The following is a 20552-nucleotide window of genomic DNA, read 5'->3' as shown; positions in this document are numbered from 1 at the left end:
CACAGGGCTCCACACCTGGCCTCAACACACCTACCTGTCCAGCCACATTTCCAACCACCAGCCTCCTTCATGCAACAGGTGCTTCAAAGCTGCTTTTGCTGCAAAGCACTGGCTCTTCTTTGGGACCACGAATTGACTAACGGCAGGACAAAATCTCTACTTTGTTTTTATCTGAGGCCTCTGTGCTGAGCCAATCTCTCTCCTGCAGTCACTCTATAGACATCTTGAAATCTAGGAAAGGCCAGAACACCTGCCCAGCATAAATGATGTGTTTATTCTGGCCCGCTGCTCTTCTCAAGTGAACAAGCAGTAATAAATGTACAAAGACTGACTGAGATGATGACCACTCCAATACAGAGGTTACCCAGCCTCTTACCCATCCATACCACATTCTCTTCCTGAGTTCTTTGTCTATTGAAGACTATAGCTCACCTCTGTACCTCGAAGATGGCTACAGGTGTACTGAAATATTATTTTCCCAAGGATGCCTGTACCATGTTATAAGTCTCATTTCTCTGCCCTTTACCAGGTGACATATAGGGGCAAGTGGCCAAACCGAACATGCAGAACTCCTAGAACTTCAAACCAAGGGACTAGAACTCCAATATCCATCCAATCATCTGTCTACAATAACTGATATTTCCATGAATTACTAATGGCATCCCTACCTCCAAGTCTTTGATTATTTTACAGCTTCCTCTACTTCAAATGACTTTCTTCTTTATCTGATTTTTTTTTTTTTTTGCCAGTCCTGGGGCTTGAACTCAGGGCCTGGGCATTGTCCTTGAGCGTCTTTTGCTCAAGGCTAGCACTTCACCACTTGAGCCACACAGCATCACTTCCAGATTTTTCTGTTTACGTGGTACTGAGGAAGCAAACCAAGAGTTTCATGCACACTAGGCAAATACTCTACCACTAAGCTACATTCGCAACCCACTTATTCCAGGCTCCATATCTTACTCCCAGACTCCATTCCTGTCTTCCCTACCTTCCTTGCAATCTTCCTTGGTACTCTGTAGATATCACTTACATTATACTGAATAAGTGGCGTGGAAATTGGGTATTTCCTCATCCGATGAGTGGTTCAAGTATCTTAGTCCACACAGTGTCTGGCACTTGGTACAGTCTCACTACTGTTTGCTGACTCTAGTAGCATCTCAGTGAAAACAAACCTTAGGCTTTCACTTACATGGAACTGGGAAAGTACAACAATGGATGATTTGCAATATTTCCATCCAAAACCTTTTCCTTAGCTTGCTCCATCTGAACACGCTAAAGGAAAAAGAGACAACATTCTTATTAAACAGAGTCTAGACATGAAAAGTTCTATTGTATGCACGATTTCCCCAAGACACTCCTGCGGGAGAAAAGAGGAAGTTTGAATTTCTTAGTGGGCTGGCAAATCTTCTGTACCTATTGGCATGGTTCTGGTGAATTTTTTGTCTTCCCAGACAAAAATGCCAACCAAATGCTGGATAATTCTCATTCAGACAATAAACAAGATTTCTTGTCTCTCACTAACTTCCAAAAGCTTTCAGGACCAGGTTCTGAGCAAGTGTGAAGTTGAAGCTTTAAGAAACTACTGAAATTACAGCTTAGCTGCTAATATTTCCTATCTTCAAAGTTATGTATGTTGCACAGTGGAGCATTCCTAAAGATGGTCATGGAAATCTATGTCACATGCTAGGATATGCGCAGAACCAAGACCTTAACTTGCACTCAGCATGTCTTCAATTTGGCCAGGGCCAAAGCCATCTTGGGTCTAATGTCCCAAGTCTATGGTTTACTGAGGTCACCCCAAAGACAGGCTGATTTATAAGCCAGAAGGAGTTCCAAAAAGACCTGCAGACTTAACCACCCAACCCAAACAGTCTCCACATACTCCTAGTCCCTGACCTTGGCACTGCTGGATTTCAGAAGAAGAAAAAGAAGAAGTCACCAAGTGACAGATCTTCCCTCCCTCCAAAAACACACAAAGGGCAGTTGCTTTAACTTGATAAAAATGCAGGGCAAGGCAGAGAAGCCAAAGAACTGAATTTTTCCTGAGAGAATCTGAGAAGTGCTTACATTAACTCAAGTACTTAGTGATTACCTGCAACATTTGAGACAGATGAGACAAAAGTAAACCCCAATTGCTTCCAGAACATGTTAAAGAATCAAAGGTGAAAAGACAGCAAACACCTGGTAGGTCTTGCCATCTGTTATTTCCTGTGTATTTCCCTATAAATGACAGATTTAAAACACACTTATAGACACACACACTTCTGAAGACAAAGCAGAATGCAAACACGAAGTAAGTGTGCATTTGTATGGCTTTGATGTACTCCTGAGAAGAGAGGAACCTGGCAGAAAAACAACTAAGGCTATTTCCTGCAGCAACAGGGTAATTACACTAAAGCCTGCATAAGTTAGCTTAGTACAATTCCAAACAAGAAAATCCCACAGATTACCTTTCATCATGACATTTTTCAGAGAATAACCTAAGAAACACCCAGCTATATATCTCCTAGACTTAATGCACATGAGTATTTTGTCAGATTTGCTTCAAACGCTGTTTTAAGAAATAACATGGAGCCCAAGCACTATTGTCTCATGCCTGTAATGCTAGCTACTTATGAGGCTGAGATCTGAGGATCAAGGTTTGAAGCTAGCCCAGGCAGACAAACAGGAGTGAGTGACTGATATCTTGTAGGTGGAGGTGAGGCTCCAGTCGTAGAGCACCAGAACTGATCGAAGAGCTAAACAAGAGTTTAGTTACTAGTACATGGGTATACACACTCACACATGTACATGCATACACAGGTACACGCACTCACACACATGCACGTGTGTGTGCGCACATACACACATACACACTAAGAAATAATATGGAACAGACGTAGTTGAACTCACCTTAGTTCTTTTTCCACTAAATTGGTTATGAAGTCAATTGTATCCATTCATTTTCTTATACTTTTACTTATGAGTTTATAAGCAGACTGATTCTAAAAAGATGAACTAATAATTCATGTTAAAGGAAAATAACTAAGTTGGAATATAATAACTATATGGAAAAGAAAAATAATAAAAGATAATTTGGCCAGGTGCTGGTGGCTCACACCTATAATCCTAGCTACTCAGGAGATTGAGATCTGAGAACTACAGTTTGAAACCAGCCTAGACAGCAAGTCCACAAGCCTCTTATCTCCAATAATTACCCCCCAAAAAGCCAGAAGTGGAGCTGTAGCTCAAGTGGTAGAATGCTAGCCTTGAGAGACAAGACCCAGGCCCTGAGTTCAAGCCCCATTATAACACGGTAAAATAAATAAACAAACAAATTCTCAGATAAAATGGATTCTATATACAACCTCTAAAGTGTATGATATTAGAAAAAGGATATATATGTATATATAAATAAAACAGTTCAGATGAAATAAAAATATATATTAAAACAGCATCTAATAAATAATCATCTACATCCCATGAACTGCATATTAATTTTTTCAGACTTCAATGGACACTTCCAAAGGGGATAGCCAGATGTATATAATTATCTAAAAAGACGATTTCCTTTGCTTTGGTGGTACTGAGTTCATTTGAACTCAGAGCCTCATGTTTGCTAGGAGAGCATTCTTAACCACTGAGCCACTCCTCAAGCCCAATTTTTTTGATAGTTATTTTTGAAATAGGGGTTTGCTTCCTGCCTGGGCATAATCAACATATGTAAGGCTTTTCATTATAGCAAGGATGACAGATGTGCACCACTGTACCAGCAACTGACTGAGAAAGGGTCTTATGAACTTTTTTAAACAAAGTTGACCTCAAAACACAATCCTCCCAACCTTAGCCTCCCAAATAGCTTGATTTACATGCATAAGCCACTAGTGCCTGGCTCTGGGACAAATTAAAACGACAGCTAGATGTCACTGCACAGCCAACAGAAGGACAAAGACAGAAAATAAATGATGCAGGCAAGAAATGAGAAGCAAATCCACAGAGGAACACTGTGAAGTAACATCTGTAAAACTGAAACAAGTTCAGTGGGAGAGGTGGTCATTTCACTCCTTGATACAGGCTCAACATAAGGCTGTATTTAGGTCCACCAAAGGACAGGGACCTCCTGACAGCCAATGCTCTTAACAGTCAAACACTGGCCACAGTCCAACACCTATGAGGCAGAAAATGGATAAACAGACCACAAGATTTCTCTCTACATTTGGCCACTGCCTACACAGTAGGCTTGCTTGGGGAAAACTAATCAAGGTGCTTGCTTTTCTGAGTAGTACACTTCAATTCCATGTCTACAGAAAAAGGTCTCCTTTAAAACTATTGCACAGGGCTGGGAAGTTGGTTCAGTGGTAGAGCGCTTGCCTTGCATGCATGAGGCCCTGGGTTCGATTCCTCAGCACCACATAAGCAGAAAAAAAAGCCGGAAGTGGCGCTGTAGCTCAAGTGGTAGAGTGCTAGCCTTGAGCTGAAGAGCTAAGGGACAGCGCCCAGGCCCAGAGTTCAGGCCCACGACCGGACCAAAAAAAAACAAAAAAACAAAAAAAACTATTGCACTAAGCTGGGTGCTGGTGGCTCATGCCTGAAATCCTAGCTACTCAGAAGGCTGAGATGTAAGGAACTCAATCCTCATTTTATCTACAATAAGTAACCAAAAAAGCTGGAAGGGGATCTGTGGCTGAAGTGGTACAACACTAGCCTTGAGCGATAGAAACTCAAGGACAGCACCCAGATCCTGAGTTCAAGCCCCATGACCAGCCCCCGCTCCCCTCCCCCCAAAAAAAAGAAAAAAAAAAAGAGACAAAAATAAACCAAACTGTAAACAAAAGATCTATCCAAATGTCAAGATCCCAAGCCCCAGACATCTTTTGTTATGCATTTTCAATTTCCCAATAAGCACACATTCCTTTCCAAAATAACAATAATAACAATATGCAAAGCTCAAGTTTAAGCCAAGGAAATCAGCGAAGAAAAAGTCTTAGCACAGGCATCAGCCAATAGTAAGCCGGTATAAGGATCCTGAAGTGAGATATTCTATATGAGATAGTCTGCATTTTCCAGATAACAGAAGACTCCGTGCATTCTGAAATGGCTCATTTGCATAACTGCTCTGGAATGACTCACCTTCCTGGCCTTCTGGTGATTTACTTGCCCTTCTCCAGGTGTCCCCAAAAACAATAGTGCCTGGGACCCTTAACTTCTCTGTGCTGTCCTGAACCCTAGTGCCTGGCTCTCGGTCAGCATGGATCCCAAGCTTCAGCCTATAAACTCCACGCTCCAGGAATAAATTACAAATATGGGTTACTTGAGAGGTTCAGTGTTTAGGGATCTGGTAACCAAAAGTTTATTGTACTCTTGGGTTTTGGGGTTTTTTTCCACTCCAAAAAGTTTAAAGCAACTAAATTAACATCAAAGACATGTGCAAAAGCTGTAAGTGAAGCCAAGATGGAGGACTACCCAGAAACAGATGCCAAAGAAAAGCATTCTAGGAGATTCGAGAGGTTTTCTGCAGAAGTGACAACACCTCTTTTAGAAGCCATACACACCAACATGAAGAGCTGAGTTCAGGAAGCCAAACTAAGCATAGATATTGCCAGGGTTCCATCAAGAAAACACCTGGAGGGCTGGGAAGGTGGCTCAGTGGTAGAGCGCTTGCCTTGCATGCCTGAGGCCCTGGGTTCGATTCCTCAGCACCACATAAGCAAAAAGAAAAAAGCCGGAAGTGGCGCTGTGGCTCAAGTGGTAGAGCGCTAGCCTTGAGCTGAAGAGCAGAGGGACAGCGCTCAGGTTCAGAGTTCAGGCCCCACAACCGGACCCAAAAAAAAAAAAAAAGAAAACACCTGGAATTGGGTACTTGTGACTCATACCTGTAATCCCAGCTATTCAGGAAGCTGAGATATGAGAAATACAGTTCCAAGCCAGCCAGGACAGTAAAATCCACAAGACTCTTATGTCCAATTAACAAATAAAATGCTGAAGTGGAGATGTAGTTCAAATGGTAGAAGGCCCAGATCAGAGAAAAAGCCAAGCAAGAATGCAAGGCCCTGAGTTCAAGACCTGGTACCAACAGAAAAAGAAAAGAAAACACACAGCTCCCATTTCACAGCATCAACTGGGTTTAAGGAAATGGGCGACAACTTCCCTGAATTTGCACCAGAAATAGGCATCTACAGACAATCCTCTAGTATACCTGGCAGTGCTTATGACTCACCCCATCTCTCTATCATTCTCCCTTATACTCTCCCAACCCTGTTCTTCAAACTATTCCAGCAGGTTTCATTCCACATTCTTGATGTGAGCCTTGGTATGAGTTAGCTGTGTTACAACTGTGGTTATCACACGGCACTGCAGAAAAAAATTCAGTTCTGTGATCTCTAACTGGCAGGGGGAAGGTATCTCAAGGAGTCATTCTAATCACTTCACCAATATCTGCCCAAAGAAAGTTAGAGCTCCAAACCTTACCTATGCACTAGTGTTTTCCACAAATGATGTCATAAAAATCTTTAAGATCTGGAGATAAGGGATCCATAAAATAATCCCAATGCTAGGTGCCTCTCTATCAGTAAGGTGTACTGATGGTCAGAGAAACCTCACACTAAAAAAGGTTTGTTCCTCTTGGACTCCATACTGGTCCCTAGGGTAGCTGTCATCAAGGACAAGGTACTTGTTTAAGACCACATAGAAGCCAGGCACCAATGGCTCATGCTTGTCATCCTGGCTACTCATGAGGCTGAGATCTGAGGATTAAGATTCAAGGCCAGCCCATGCAAGAACATCGGTTAGAATCTATCACCAATTAACCACCAAAAAATTTTTTAAAATTAAAACTGGAAATGGAGCTGTAACTTAAGTGACAGAGTGCTAGCCTTGAGCAAAAAAACGCAGGGACTGCACACAGGCCCTGAGTTCAAGCCCCAGGACTACACAGAAACAAGAAGCTGGGTTTTCTAGGACTCAGAAAACTGAACTTACCTTCAAGAGGTAGGATTTCAATAAAAGGTTATTCTGTTTTCATAAGCATATATAATTTCTCCCTTTTCAAAAACAAGTCACACTCAAGTTTTTAAGTACAAAACTATACCAGCATTTGCATACATGGAAAATTCGTATTTGTACCACCAATATGCTCAACTATTATGAACATTCTATATTTAATAAGCACTGACTCTGTCCCTCCCTCATCCCACCATCAACAGCTTGGATACCATCGGTTTAGACTAGAACATCAACCAAATAGTATTTTGCAGCCTGATCCCAGCTAATATGTCCATTACTTTATTAAGGTAAGAAAAGGTTTTGTTTTCCTCAACTCATTCCCAACCCTGGATACAAACTAATATATACATATATTTCAAAATACAATTATGTAAATTTTTCCTCAGAAAAGGAAAAGCTAGATGATGATGATGATGATGATGATGATGATGACAATAGCTAGATGGAAGTAAATAAATGAAAGATATAGAGATGATAGATAGCTACATAAATAAATAATAGACAAGATATATACACAGATAGATGGATACATATATACAGCTATAAACATACACACAGACCACATATTTTTAAGTATGCATGTACATACATGCATGCATATATGTATGCATGCATGCAGAGATTTGTAAACATTTTTCTCCAATTCACCTGGCATTTTGTAGCATAGTAATAGATGAAAATATTCTGATTTTGTGTAAAATGGATCAAAGAAAGTGCTTTGAATTTATGTGGAAAAGTTTCCCATTAAGATGGCGGCTGGGTTTTTTTTCAAACATGATTCCTTTTAATTGTGGGAAAGAGCCCAAGGCTTTGTCGAGGGGCACATGTTTTCTATAAATCAAAACATAAATACATGTGAGATTATTTCACTGGGCATACATATGGTTTTTGCTAAGTAAACTCTATTTATAAAACACTGTTAGCCAACACACAGGAACTGCTGTCAACATTTATAGGAAAGAAACTTTGCTGCTGCTCTGAATTTACCAGGATTTGAAAACAAGCCTAGGAACATTAATTTTTTAAAGACAGGTTTGATTTCAACTGAATATGAAATGGGCTGCTGTGGATTTTCTAGTTTCTAAATGCTTGGAAAACATCTCCAATGGATAATTAGATTCATATTTTACCGGGAAATATTTGCATTGTTGAAAGATCCATTCTTTTAACTATATCGTCTTATTCTTTCTACAAGTTTGCTTCTGGTGATAGGGAAGTGCCTTAGATTATTTTTATTCTCCTCCTTATTAATAGAACCCAGATATTCCAAAGGAAGGAAAGTTCTCCAATGTTCACTGCTCTGCTGCCTTCTCCCAAAAGCTCATTTGCATAATCTCTTCTCTTGATACTTACTCCAGACTATATATATATACATATATATATACATATATGCATTTATATGGAGAGAGAGGAGAGAGACAACACAGAGAGAGAGAGAGAGAGATTTTTTCAGTCCTACTCAGCAATCTTCAAAATAAAGTTTTTAGTGAAAGGAATTAGCTATGAACAAGCATGAACCTAGAGTCTTTAACCACCACAGAAGGTAACTGTAACCTTAATAAAAATTGACATTCATTTTTCCATTTCTCCATTCGACTTTTCTTTCTTGGGGTGCAGTGCCATCCAAAACAGAATTTTTTTTTCCTATGCTTTTGCAATCCATCTCTACTCCAGGTGGCTCAGAGCCAATGGCTACAGTAGTTGTGAACAGTTTTGCAGAGAGACCTCTCACTCTCACTCTTTTCCTTCCTTCCCTTCAAGCTGCATCTTTTCTCCCGCCCCTTGTAAGATCTGACACCTCTTGGCATGAAACGCATCTGTTTTCATTTTCAAAGATAAGTGAGCACTCAGAAATGAGTCATCTGGTTGGTGGGAAAGAGGAAAATATTAGATGGTTCCATAAAAAGAACTAACTCAAAGGACTTTTAAATCTGCACATGGAGCACTTAAAATTTCCATTAATAAAACCCTGAAAAGGTATGTAATGATTTCCTAACCTGTACTTATCTATACATAATTCAACTGCTAGGGAAACCATGTAAGTGTCTTCACTCCTCCCAAATATCCATCGCAGTTTACAGAGAGAATACCAAAATACTTAACCTAATCCACCTAGCAGTAGATCTGAAGGGGAAGAAGGCTTAGAAAATGTAACTCTAAGCTTAAAAACAGTGACAGGGCTGAAGGTGTGGCTCAGTTGTAAGAGTATCTGTCTAACATTTTTGAGGCCTTGGATCTCAGCACAGGAAAGACAAAAAAAAAAGAAAATTAGTGATAGATACATCAAGAAGGAAAACATGATATTTCCCCCATCATCCATTTCAGTAATTTTGCTGATTAAGAGCTAGCAACGCTCACAGAAGTCACTAATGAATTTGAAATTACAAAGCCAAGCCGTTTCTCCAGAACTTCTGTTCCTAATCAATCACTGCAGATCAGTGACATCATTAGCGCCTTTGATCCCAGATCCTCTTTCAAGCTGGGATGGGGCTTCAACCGCTCCTGGCTGGTGCACAGAATAGCAAAGCATCTAGGAGCAACAATTCACCAGTACCCCTTGCCTTCCTCCAAGACAGAGAGGGCACATTCCAAGATAGCCCCACACCCAACAATAGAGCCACCTCATTAAATCCAAACCTACTCACACACACCCCCGCCAGGATTCCCAAAGCGATTAGAGAGAGGAAGGGACCATAAGCTACTTTTCTTTCAAAGAATCTAAGGTTATGAACCCTTGAGCTTGATCTTTTTACTTAATACACCTAACCCGGACAAGCCCATCCCCCTCTTCATGGGGGAGGAGAGAGGCGGGAAGGGAAAAGATCTGGGGCCATGTGTATACACACATACACACGTGTGTGTCTATATAGGGGTATATATATATATATATATATATATATATGTATGTACTGGGATATATGTGTGTGCATGTATGTATGTGTGTGTATATATACACACATACATTTCCTTGTTATTGAACTCTTATGAAGTACAACTTCAGATGCCACTTCTGGGCCTTACTACAGGAATTAGGTAATATTTTTCAGTAATGTTTAGTTTTTGCTTTTTTTAAAATTATTCTTACTGAAACTGTGACTCTACTACCCTGGCCATACAGGAAGTTCCTGAGTATAATGTTGACACATATAAATCTCAACATCCTTGGACTGTACTCACTCACTACGACCCAATCAGAAACTGGGAATGGAGCTTTAATTGATCTTTACCACTTGGAAACCTTTGCTGTTTGTCTGTCCTCCTAACTTGTAATCCCAGTCTAATTGAGCTTCTTCCACCCATGCTGGAGGAATGTAGTTTATTATATCCCTCATCAGGTGATCAATGATTTCATTAATAAGACAGATAACAAAACTGTCATAGCATGGACACTGTTATGAAAGATGAGCTTGCCTTCCTGCTCCATTTTCCAAGGTCCGGGGTCTCTGTGGCAGCTCCGAGTCCATTCAATATTTTCCACCGACAGAGAAAAGTGAAAATCCATTTTGAAACCAATTTCAATTAGGGTCCAGAAGCTGTTATCACAGATGTCGCCGAATGGGCTCGTAAGTGGAAATGTCGCCTATCCATTCTGAAATGAAACCTTATCAGGGGCTACAAAGATGGCTGGGGACAGCCTATCTGTAAATTACTTTTCGTCCCGTGTTAACTCAACCTTAGTTCTGTCATATGGAATTCTTTCCATCCACTCGTAATAATCTAATGACTAACTAGACACAGCCGGGCAGGACTGACTGTCCCCTTAAACATGGGTACAAAATGCCACCACACTCAGGCCTGCAAGGCCTGCAAAGGACAGGCATGCAATCGTTCAGTGCTAGCAACTCCAAGATTATGCTACGCAATAAAAGAAGCCCCGTCTCCACCCATTGCATTCCTGGTGATTTTTCAATTGCAAACTCCAAGGCGCCGTTATTTCATTAATGCAGCACCCAAGTGGAGAGGCTTTTCTCTCCCGTCTTTCAGTCTCCCTTTCAGCAAATTATCCCATGACGGCGGATTTATTCAGTCAAAGACCTCGGACTTTGAGAGGCAACAAAAGAATCAAGAGACTTTGTGGTCCACCTGCCTGGCGAATGATGAGGCCGGGAAAAGTCCCCCCCAGAGAAAGCAATCAGACCATTGTGTGGCACAGTCAGACCTTCTCAGCTGTCAAGCCAGAGCGCAGAGAGGAAGATGAAAGAACTGGGGTGAAGCTACCATTTACTGAGCCATGTGGAATGGTCTCCGAAGATTTCATAATTGGGTTGGAACTCAACTTTCCACAACTAAGAGGGAAAAATAAAGACGAAGAAGAAGAAGGAAAAAGGAAGAAAGAGACCAAAAAGAGGAAAGAGTCAAAGAAAGTTGGTGGGGGTGGGGGTTTGTACAAGACAGGAAAAAAAGTAGCAGCCTACTTGTTATTAACTTTTATATTAAAAAAAAAAAAATTTCTACCTGAGCTGAAGTTCTAGATATAAAAAGGAGAAAAAGACTTTCAAAAAGGGAGTGAGGGGAGGGAAAGCAAGGACAGAGAGCAAGAAGGAAAAGATGAGAGGAAGAAAGGGAAGAAGGAGGAAGAAAAAGAGAAGGAGGAGATAGGGGAGGAGAGGGGAAGAAGGGGAAAGGGGGAAAGGAAAGGAAGGGGGAGAGGACAGAACTTAGCACAGGATTTCTTACTTGTCTGGGTTATAGCTGTATTAAATGTGCAGATTCAAATTTTCTTGAGCAAGCAATTCAGAGTAACAAAAACAACAACAACAAAAGCCCTCATTAGTATGGCCACCGTCTGTCTAGTTTTAATCTTAAAATAGAGTGTCAAATTGGTCTTAAATGTCCATTGTCTGGACCTTCAAAGTAGACATAAGTGGGCAGAGACCTGTATTTCCGAGCAGCTTTCAAGAACATTTTAGTTCTGCTACAAAGTCAATGAGATGGTTAAATGGAAGGAATTTTGTGCTTTAAAACCCATCCTAGATAAATATAAATTTAACCAGGTACTGAACCGACAATGCTAGCAATTCGACCACAGTACATTTGTGGCAATTTGGTGTTGGGGGTTGGGCTGGAAGTGCTTTGAATCATCCCTTGGAGTGGGCCACTGGATGTGGATTTGTTAGAACTCACAGAACCATCCAGCACAGACAGTGAATTTCACTGTATATAAATTTTTAATATAAGAATGAACCAAACATTTGAAAACATTTCTGTTCATATAAAATAATAGGAGGGCTCTTCCTTTTACTATGGACCAGGTCTCCTGCAGGCTGCTAGGAAATTATACCATTCCCCTGCCTGGAGGCCAGGGGTCAGGGGTCAGGGGTGGAGAAGACATGAGACAGATTTTTCTCCCACGATCACTGTTTTACCCCTGAGCTTCCATAACTAACTGGTTGGTTCTATTTTCTTTGGCCAGTACTAAGGCTTGAACTCAGGGCCAGGGGAACTCTCCCTTAACTTTTTCACTCAAGGCTGGTACTCTACCACTTGAGCACAGCCCCATTTCTGGCTTTTTGTTGTTTACCTGCACCAGAGTCTCACAAGTTTGGGCTGGCTTTGAGTCTCAATCCTCAGATGTCAGTCTCTTGAGTAGCTGGAATTATAGACAGGCCATGAGCCACAGTGCATGGTGCCTGTCTAGCTGGGGGTTTCTGCTTCTGACTATTTGTTTCTAGAAGTATGAAACAGTACTTAATCACAAATATTGCTGTGATCTAGAAACTTCCCACAAGAAAAACACACATCATGGTATAGCTTTTTCTTTTCTTTTTTTTTTTTTTGTCAGTTGTAGGGCTTGAACTCAGGACCAGGGCACTGTCACTGAACTCTTTGCTTAAGGCTAGCGCCCTACCGCCTGAGCCACAGGGCCACTTCTGGTCTTCTGGTGGTTAACTGGAGATAGATGTCTCTCAACAGACTTTCGTGCCTGTGCTGGCTGTGAACCATGATCCTCAGCTCTCAGTCTCTTGAGTAGCTAGGATTACAGACGTGAGCCATGGGTGCCTAGCACCGTACAGCTTCTTTTACTCCCAAGTTCAGTCTTACAACAAAACAGTACTGACTTACCTGAGCCTCTAGGAATTGCTCTTCTAGAAATGAAATCCAGTAACTGTTACAAGACAGGGGTGATGAGGGGGTATTCTTAAGGAAGTATTGAAGCACTGGAGTTCAAAATGCAATGTCAACTGATGCCTAAAGGGAGTGTCTATGAACTGAAAAGGCTGATCAAACTCTTTAACACAATAGGAATCTGTAACTTCAAAACTGTGATTTTTGCTGCCTCTTAACCCCCACACACCTGTGAGGGCCACAGATCTGATCTTCTGTTAGCAAATATTCCGTAGTCCTCTCAATCTAACTAAGCATACCCATTCACAGATAACTAACAAATGACACTGGCTGAAGTAAGTGGCAGGAAAGAGATCAATGAATCCAAACCTGCCAAACTACATTCAGAGAGTCTACTGCTATTACTAACAATAGCTACTGTGTATGGGGTACTCACTGTACTTGAATCGGAGAGGTTATGTATTTACTTACGATCACACAGCAATTCACTAACAGGGCTAGAGTTCCAGCCATGCACCAGCATGAAGCATTATATTGTGTCCCCTTGCCCCGGTCCCAAAGACCCAGCAAGCCTGTGGTAAACTTTGCAGACTCTTTCAACACAAAACACTGCACTGAGGCAAATGAGGACAGGAGGAGAAGGCAGATCTTCTTAAACAGTTTAAGAGAAATATAAACTCCTCATGTGTTACCAGGCCCTGATGATCACACCTGTAATCCTCAAGAGGCTGAGATTTGAGGATCCCAGGTCAAAGCTAGCCTGGGCCAAAAAAATCCATGCAACTCTAATCTCCAATGAACCACCAAGAAGCTGGAAGTGGAACTGTAGTACAAATGATAGGAATGCCAGCCTTGAGCAAAAAAATGGTAAAGGACAGCTTCTTTTTTTTTTTTTTTTTTTAAGGGAAAACTAAGGCCCTGAGTTCAAGTCCCAGCACCCACATAAACAAACAAATAATAAAGTCCTCATGTTACCTGAAGGAGAGGCATAGAGAAGAAGCCAGAGATTTCTCAGGGCAGTGACACCATTCTATGGGACTCTGCAGGGAAGGACATGCAACCCCACACTGGGACTTCACACTGGACCTCACTATCCAGGCCACAGAATCGTAGTGCACCCCAAAGGATGGAACTTTGCTAACAACAGTGAATCGATGTTAGCTCAAACTTTAATAAGTCTATCCTACCATGCACGGTGCTAGTTGGTAAAAGAGAGAACAGGGAAGGAATGAACACTGCATTTCCTGTTCCACCTAAAACTTCCCCAAAATGCCAAACTGATTAATTAAAATAACAGGCGTAAGTGAGACTGTCGAAATCAAGTGTTATTAGGGAGTTCCCTCCAGGACAAGAACTGATATGGAGAGAGAAAGAAGACCCACTTTTGAAAAGGCTGGATGATGTTAGTCAGCACAACACCCCTGTACAGATGAACACACACACACACACACACACACACACACACACACACACACACACACACACACACACAGCCAGGAGCCTCATTGTAATCAAGGTGTACTTTTAGGAGGTGGTACAGGAGAAAGGTAGCCTATCAGACTGGACAGTCAGACATAAGATGATTAGTCTGTAGGTAGGCAGAAGTCACTGAAGATTCTAGAGCAGGGGAGTGGCCTAACTAGACCCATAATGACACTAATTTGGCAGGTGTGTGTCCAATGCGGAAGAGAGAGGCAATGAATGGCAAGGTGAGGGACTGGAAGTTCTCCTTAATTGCCCAGGCAACCAGCTGGGAAGATTTAAATAGTGCCGGGTGCCCTGAAGGGACTCATGGATGAATAATTATAGAGGAAAATCTACCAAGACCTCAAAAGTGGCAGGACACAGGAAGCATGAGAAAGGGAGGGGTCAAAGGTGACAGTGAGGTTTCAAGCCTGGGTGACCACAGGAAAGAGGATCTGCTTAACAAAAATAAAGAAGACACTGGAAGCCAGGATTCCCGGTAAGAGTGTTTGGAGCTCAAGTCAGAATTCTTGTGAGTATCAGATTAATCATCTTTAGTTGGTTTAAAAACATGAAAGAAAGCTCTTAAACGTAGAAAATCAATCCTGACTCTACTATTGCACAAACCACCCCCTAGAAATGGCCATTATAACCTGAAAGGAAATTGCTGACCCCAGGGAGGGAAAGGGGAGATCAAGGAAAGAGATGTAAAGCTGTATGTAAATATGCTATTTCCATTGTAAGATACATAATCAGCACAGTGTGCATATTCCATGTGAAGGAAATCTAAATAAATTTCCTTCTAATTATTTTTCCCATTATCTGATTGAAGAATGAACTTACCTACAAGGAGGGTAGAGAAACGACTATGTAGGTAGTATTGTTTTTTGGTTTTGATCAATTCTTCCTTAAGATGAGCAAACTTAGTCACATGGAGATTTGAGAAACATCTTCAACTATTTTTTTAAGACATCTGAGTCAGCCAACTCATTCTAACTTTTTGCCAAACATTTTCCCCCAAATTTCATAACTTGGGTGTACTGTCAAGAAAACACAATCCGTTGTTTTGGGATCAATCCTATTTTTCACTCTGCAACATGTTTGTGACACTGGGTGGCCTTGGAAGAGTTCTTACTGTTACATACACCAGTATGTGGCCATACACCTCCACAGAGAAGGACTGCTTGCACTGAGCCATGTGGAATGGTCTCCAAAGATTTCATAATTGGGATGGAATGCAACTTTCCACAACTAAGAGGGAAAAATAAAGAAGAAGGAAAAAGGAAGAAAGAGACCAAGAAGAGGAAAGAGTCAAAGAAAGTTGGTGGGTGTGGGGGTTTGTACAAGACAGGATGTGCCCACATAAATACCGCCACTCTTAATGCTCTTCCCTCCACATGTCCCAAAAGTAGGCAGAACTGTCACCCTATTCAACGGATAAGGAAACTCTGGGACAGAGTTCATGCTTCCACAGCTGGTCCTGGGTATTGCCAAAACTCAACTCAAGCTTGTGTGTGTATCTATCACATCTGAAACTCCCTCCCACTTATCTGCCATGTGACAGGAGGGGACTTGGAGGACAAGGAAAAAGGGTGTTCACCATCTAATGTAAAACTCACTATCCAGGTCAGTTCCAAATAGCATTCAGCATCTAGACTTAGGGTACAACACAGGTCAAAGAGATGGATCCAGGGTGGAAAACAGCCACAAATTTCAAGCTTTCAACGAAACCCAGATCCACTTGCACCTCCCACTCCATTCAGGAGATCCACACAAATAGACTAATCATGGACAATTTGAAATCTAGAAAGTAAACAAAGTAAAACAAAACAAACAAGCAAGCAAGCTCCTGATGTGGTCCTAGACCATAAAATGGATCCATCCCATCCCTTCCCTCTCTCTAAGCACATTTAAGCAGATAACTGAACTCTTCCAAGCAGACTTGAGAGATGAGTGGGGCACAATTCCGGTTTCACATGTGTCACCATAGGACAGCAATCGCTGCTATCACCACGGCAAGTCGTCAATAACCAGCAGATCCAACAAAGATCCTTAGGCGACTACTGTCTGTATCATTTATAATGAGTTCCTTTCTTAAAGCTGAGGAGCAGGTTAATAAGAACTATCAAATTACTTCTTTAAAAAAAATTATGGGGGGCTGGGAAGGTGGCTCAGTGGTAAAGCGCTTGCCTTGCAAGCTTGAGGCCCTGGGTTCGATTCCTCAGCACCCATAAGCAAAAAAAAAAAAGCCCGAAGTGTCGCTGTGGCTCAAATGGTAGAGCGTCTGCCTTGAGCTGAAGAGCTGAGGGGCAGTGCCCAGGCTCAGAGTTCAGGCCCATGACCGGATCCAAAAACAAAAAAACAAAAAAAAAGTATGGGCCCAAAATAGGGGTAACACATTTCAAACTAAAGATTCAATATTTGCAAGTGGTGGAAAGATATTATTTTGTATGAATGGGAATGCGAATGCATAAAACTCTGGAAGACATAAATTGACAACAACCTGTATCGTTTAGAAAACAGAACATATAGCTTAGCTAGTGAAGAATCCAAATCAACCACCCAGACCATTAAGGTATTTTACTTGAGAGTCTTAGCATATTAACAGACTTGAATATCCCTAAATAAACCAATGGCTGAACGTACATTTTATATATGAAAGCCACCACACTGGATATCAAAAGGGACCACTTAAATCACAATTGCACTGAAAAATTAATTCAGAAAACTAAATGTCATCTCCTTTGTCATTTCTGTTTCCTAAAAAACACTAAAGCTTAAAACTAAAGCACACACAAGGAAGTATGCATACTATGCTGTTTCCATGTAAAGCCCACACACTAAGTTCTAAAATGTCACCAACAGTGACTGGCCTTCCATTCAAGATTTAGAAAGCAATTTGTCACCAATATTATACTAAATTTCAGTCTTTCAGAGTGATCACTAGTTGTACAATACTGTTGAAGGGTTTTGAAGCATACATTTTGGCAGTGCTATGCATATGTTTAAACAAAACTCTAAGTGTTATCTAGGAGCAGAAACTGAGCGGAGGAAAGCCAAAGGACAGGCCTGTAAGGACAGGCAGTGGAATGTACATGTGTGGCTGGAAGGCTTACAACCAAGAATAAATTACCCCACATAGGGCTGGAAAAGTTAATTATGTCAACTTCATCAATCACTTTGCCAGCAACAAAACTTTCTTATGTTGATTTTAATCATGGAGAAATGGTCAATGAGAGAGAAAACATTATTTTTAATCACATTCCTTGGGTTCTTGGTATTAAACTAGTTTTTTCACTGTCCAGTTACAAAATCAAATGTCAGACCTTTGGAAAGAAAGCGTAAGAACCTCTCCCCCAGAAGTGGGATCTGCTAACTTCTATGAAAGCATTCAAGTGCGTCTGCTTTCCTTGCAATGGATAGCCACAATGTGGGTATCTGAGAATTTCTAGAATGTTTACAGGATGGACAGGTAGACAAATGGTACCACACACAGTGCACCAACCTCTGAAAGACTAAACTTAAGGAGCGCCGGGCACCGGTGGCTCACGCCTGTAATCCTAGCTACTCAGGAGGCTGAGACCTGAGGATAGGGGTTCAAAGCCAGCCCGGGCAGAAAACCCGTTTGACTCTTATCTCCAATAGACCACTAGAAAAACCGGAAGCGGCACTGTGGCTCAAGCAGTTGAGCTAGCCTTGAGGTGAAGAGCACAGGGACAGTGCCCAAGCCCAGAGTTCAAGCCCCACAACAGACCACACACACACACACACACACACAAAGAGCACCCCCTGGCCTGCAGGGTAGGATCAGGGGATGTGTGCTACCAGGTAAGGAACCTATAGAACAGAGGGTCTCTAGAGTTCCCTCAACCCACACCCCTGAGGCTATAAAGAGACATTAGATGGTCATCTCTGCAATTAGATGAAAACTATACCCTGTAAAGAAGCTCACTGTGCTGGGTACTGGTGGCTCACAACTATAATCCTAGCTACTCAGGAGGCTCAGATCTAGAGGATCCAAGTTCAAATCCAGTCAGTGCAGGCAATTCTGAGAGACTCCATGTCCAATAAACCAGTAAAATGCAGGACTAGAGATATGGCTCAAGTAGTAGAGCACCAGAGATGAGAAAGCAAAAGAGGAAAAAAAACAACTTTAGGGAGAGGTGCAGGCTGATTCTGACAAATCAGTAAGGGAATCCCTATACTCAACCAACACCCAAGAACTAGAAATGCTAGCCAGCTAATTTTTCCTAAAGGCACATGGAAAAGAAGAGTGAAATTCAGGAAAGCCAAGAATGAAATCTGAAATATACAAAAAGCAAAGGCCTACCTTGTGCGAAAGTCTGGAAGGAAGCAAAGGTCACCACTAAGCCTATTCAGTCTGTTTTTACCACAAAGGGGTCTGGAATTTATTTTTCCATGCTCCATGCTTGCAATGAAACACCTCTCAATACTCCTCTTTAACACTGAAGATATATAGTATATTGAACCATGATTCAAAATTGTCTCCGAAAACAACTAATTTACATATGCCAATAACAAAACCTCTCACAGTTATTAGCTATGAAATTTTAAAATTCTTTTAAAGTAGGTGACTTAAATAAAATTTGTGGCAAGAGGAAGACCCTGCCACAGATGATCACAATACAACTTTTTTATCTTGTATTCTAACCAGTAGACTTTCCAAATAAAATGTAGATGCATCCTCAACTTCTGCCAGCCTAATCAAGATAATTCCCAAAATGCCCAAAGAGGAACTTTCTATCACAAATAAGCTACCAAATTAGAAAATTTGGAAGGAAGCAAGTGAGTTGCATGCCAAAAAAGAAATGAGGAAGGCTCACCCCTCCCGGCCAAGACCCTCTGCCCCCTACTTGCTTTCTTTTCTCATCTCACAGAACCAAAACTGGTCCAGATGCAAATTGTCAAGAGAACAGAAAAATAAGTGGCCATGGTCACGGGCAAGGGCAATTTAGTAGCCCCATGGCCACTCACCATTGGAAGTGGTACTGGAGGCCACGGCTTTCTCGCTGACATCTGTCCTGGTGGAGCATTTCACGATAGAATTCTCCGCTTTCTTCTTCTCAGGAGTCACGGAGCTGTGGGACTGGGTCTCCATACTGTCTTCTCATCCCTTCCACTCTGGTCAGCAGGAACGCCTGTGAAACAGCACAGTGCCATCAGCAGCCCACAGTGGCAGCAAAGACCCCTGTGCCAGAGCTCCCTCACCTGTCACCTGAGAAGCAATGCCAACCCAGATAGTAAAGCCCAAGGAAACACTCAAGACATCTGGATGGCACATCTTCGTGGGATTTTAAGTATCTCCACACTTTATGTACCAGCCAGGTGACTGTGGGTCACATATGGAGGACAGAAGGAAATGACCTCGCTGTGAACACGCCCAAGTCTTCACATCCGTACATCTTCAAGCAGTGAATTTGCAGTCATGTGCACAAGAAACCCACAAAACTCCACGTGTCATAACTCCACACACCTAACTCTATAACTACACATACTGTAACTACATAGGCCATAACTCCACAGACCGTAACTACACACACCACAACTATAGGCCATCACTCCACTGGCCATAACTACACACTCTATAACTACACACGCTAAAACTACACATGCCATAACAACATACTTCATAACTATACATGCTATAACTACACACACCATGACCACACTCACTGTAACTATACATGCTATAGCCACACATGCTATAACTACACACACAGTGTAACTACACAGACTATAACTACATAATCTGTAACTACACACACTGTAACTACACGTTATAACTACACATGCCATAACTACACATGCCATAAGTATGCAGGCCTCACTGTTGGTCAACTTTTTTTTTTTTTTGGTCAGTCGTGGGGCCTGAACTCTGGGCCTGGGCGCTGTCCCTCAGCTCTTCAGCTCAAGGCAAGCGTTCCACCACTTGAGCCACAATGCCACTTCCGTCTTTTTTCTGCTTATGTGGTACTGAGGAATCGAACCCAGGGTCTCATGCATGCGAGGCAAGCACTCTA

General features: G+C 41.8%; 1 protein-coding gene across 1 annotated transcript in view; it reads right to left on the bottom strand.

The window, feature by feature from the left end:
* Gli3 (GLI family zinc finger 3) overlaps positions 1–19630 on the bottom strand; it is a 209157-nt gene extending 189527 nt beyond the window's left edge. Inside the window, exon 1 of the mRNA XM_042695111.1 lies at positions 19507–19630. Coding sequence (XP_042551045.1) covers positions 19507–19630 — 124 coding nt within the window. The remainder of the gene's footprint in view (positions 1–19506) is intronic.
* Positions 19631–20552: the final 922 nt, after the last annotated feature.

The sequence above is a fragment of the Dipodomys spectabilis genome, unplaced genomic scaffold, assembly GCF_019054845.1.
Source record: "Dipodomys spectabilis isolate Male_0828 unplaced genomic scaffold, ASM1905484v1 ptg000178l, whole genome shotgun sequence".
NCBI classification, from domain to species: Eukaryota; Metazoa; Chordata; class Mammalia; order Rodentia; family Heteromyidae; genus Dipodomys; species Dipodomys spectabilis.
Note: the sequence above shows the minus strand (reverse complement) of the source record. Positions and strands in the feature narration are given on the sequence as shown.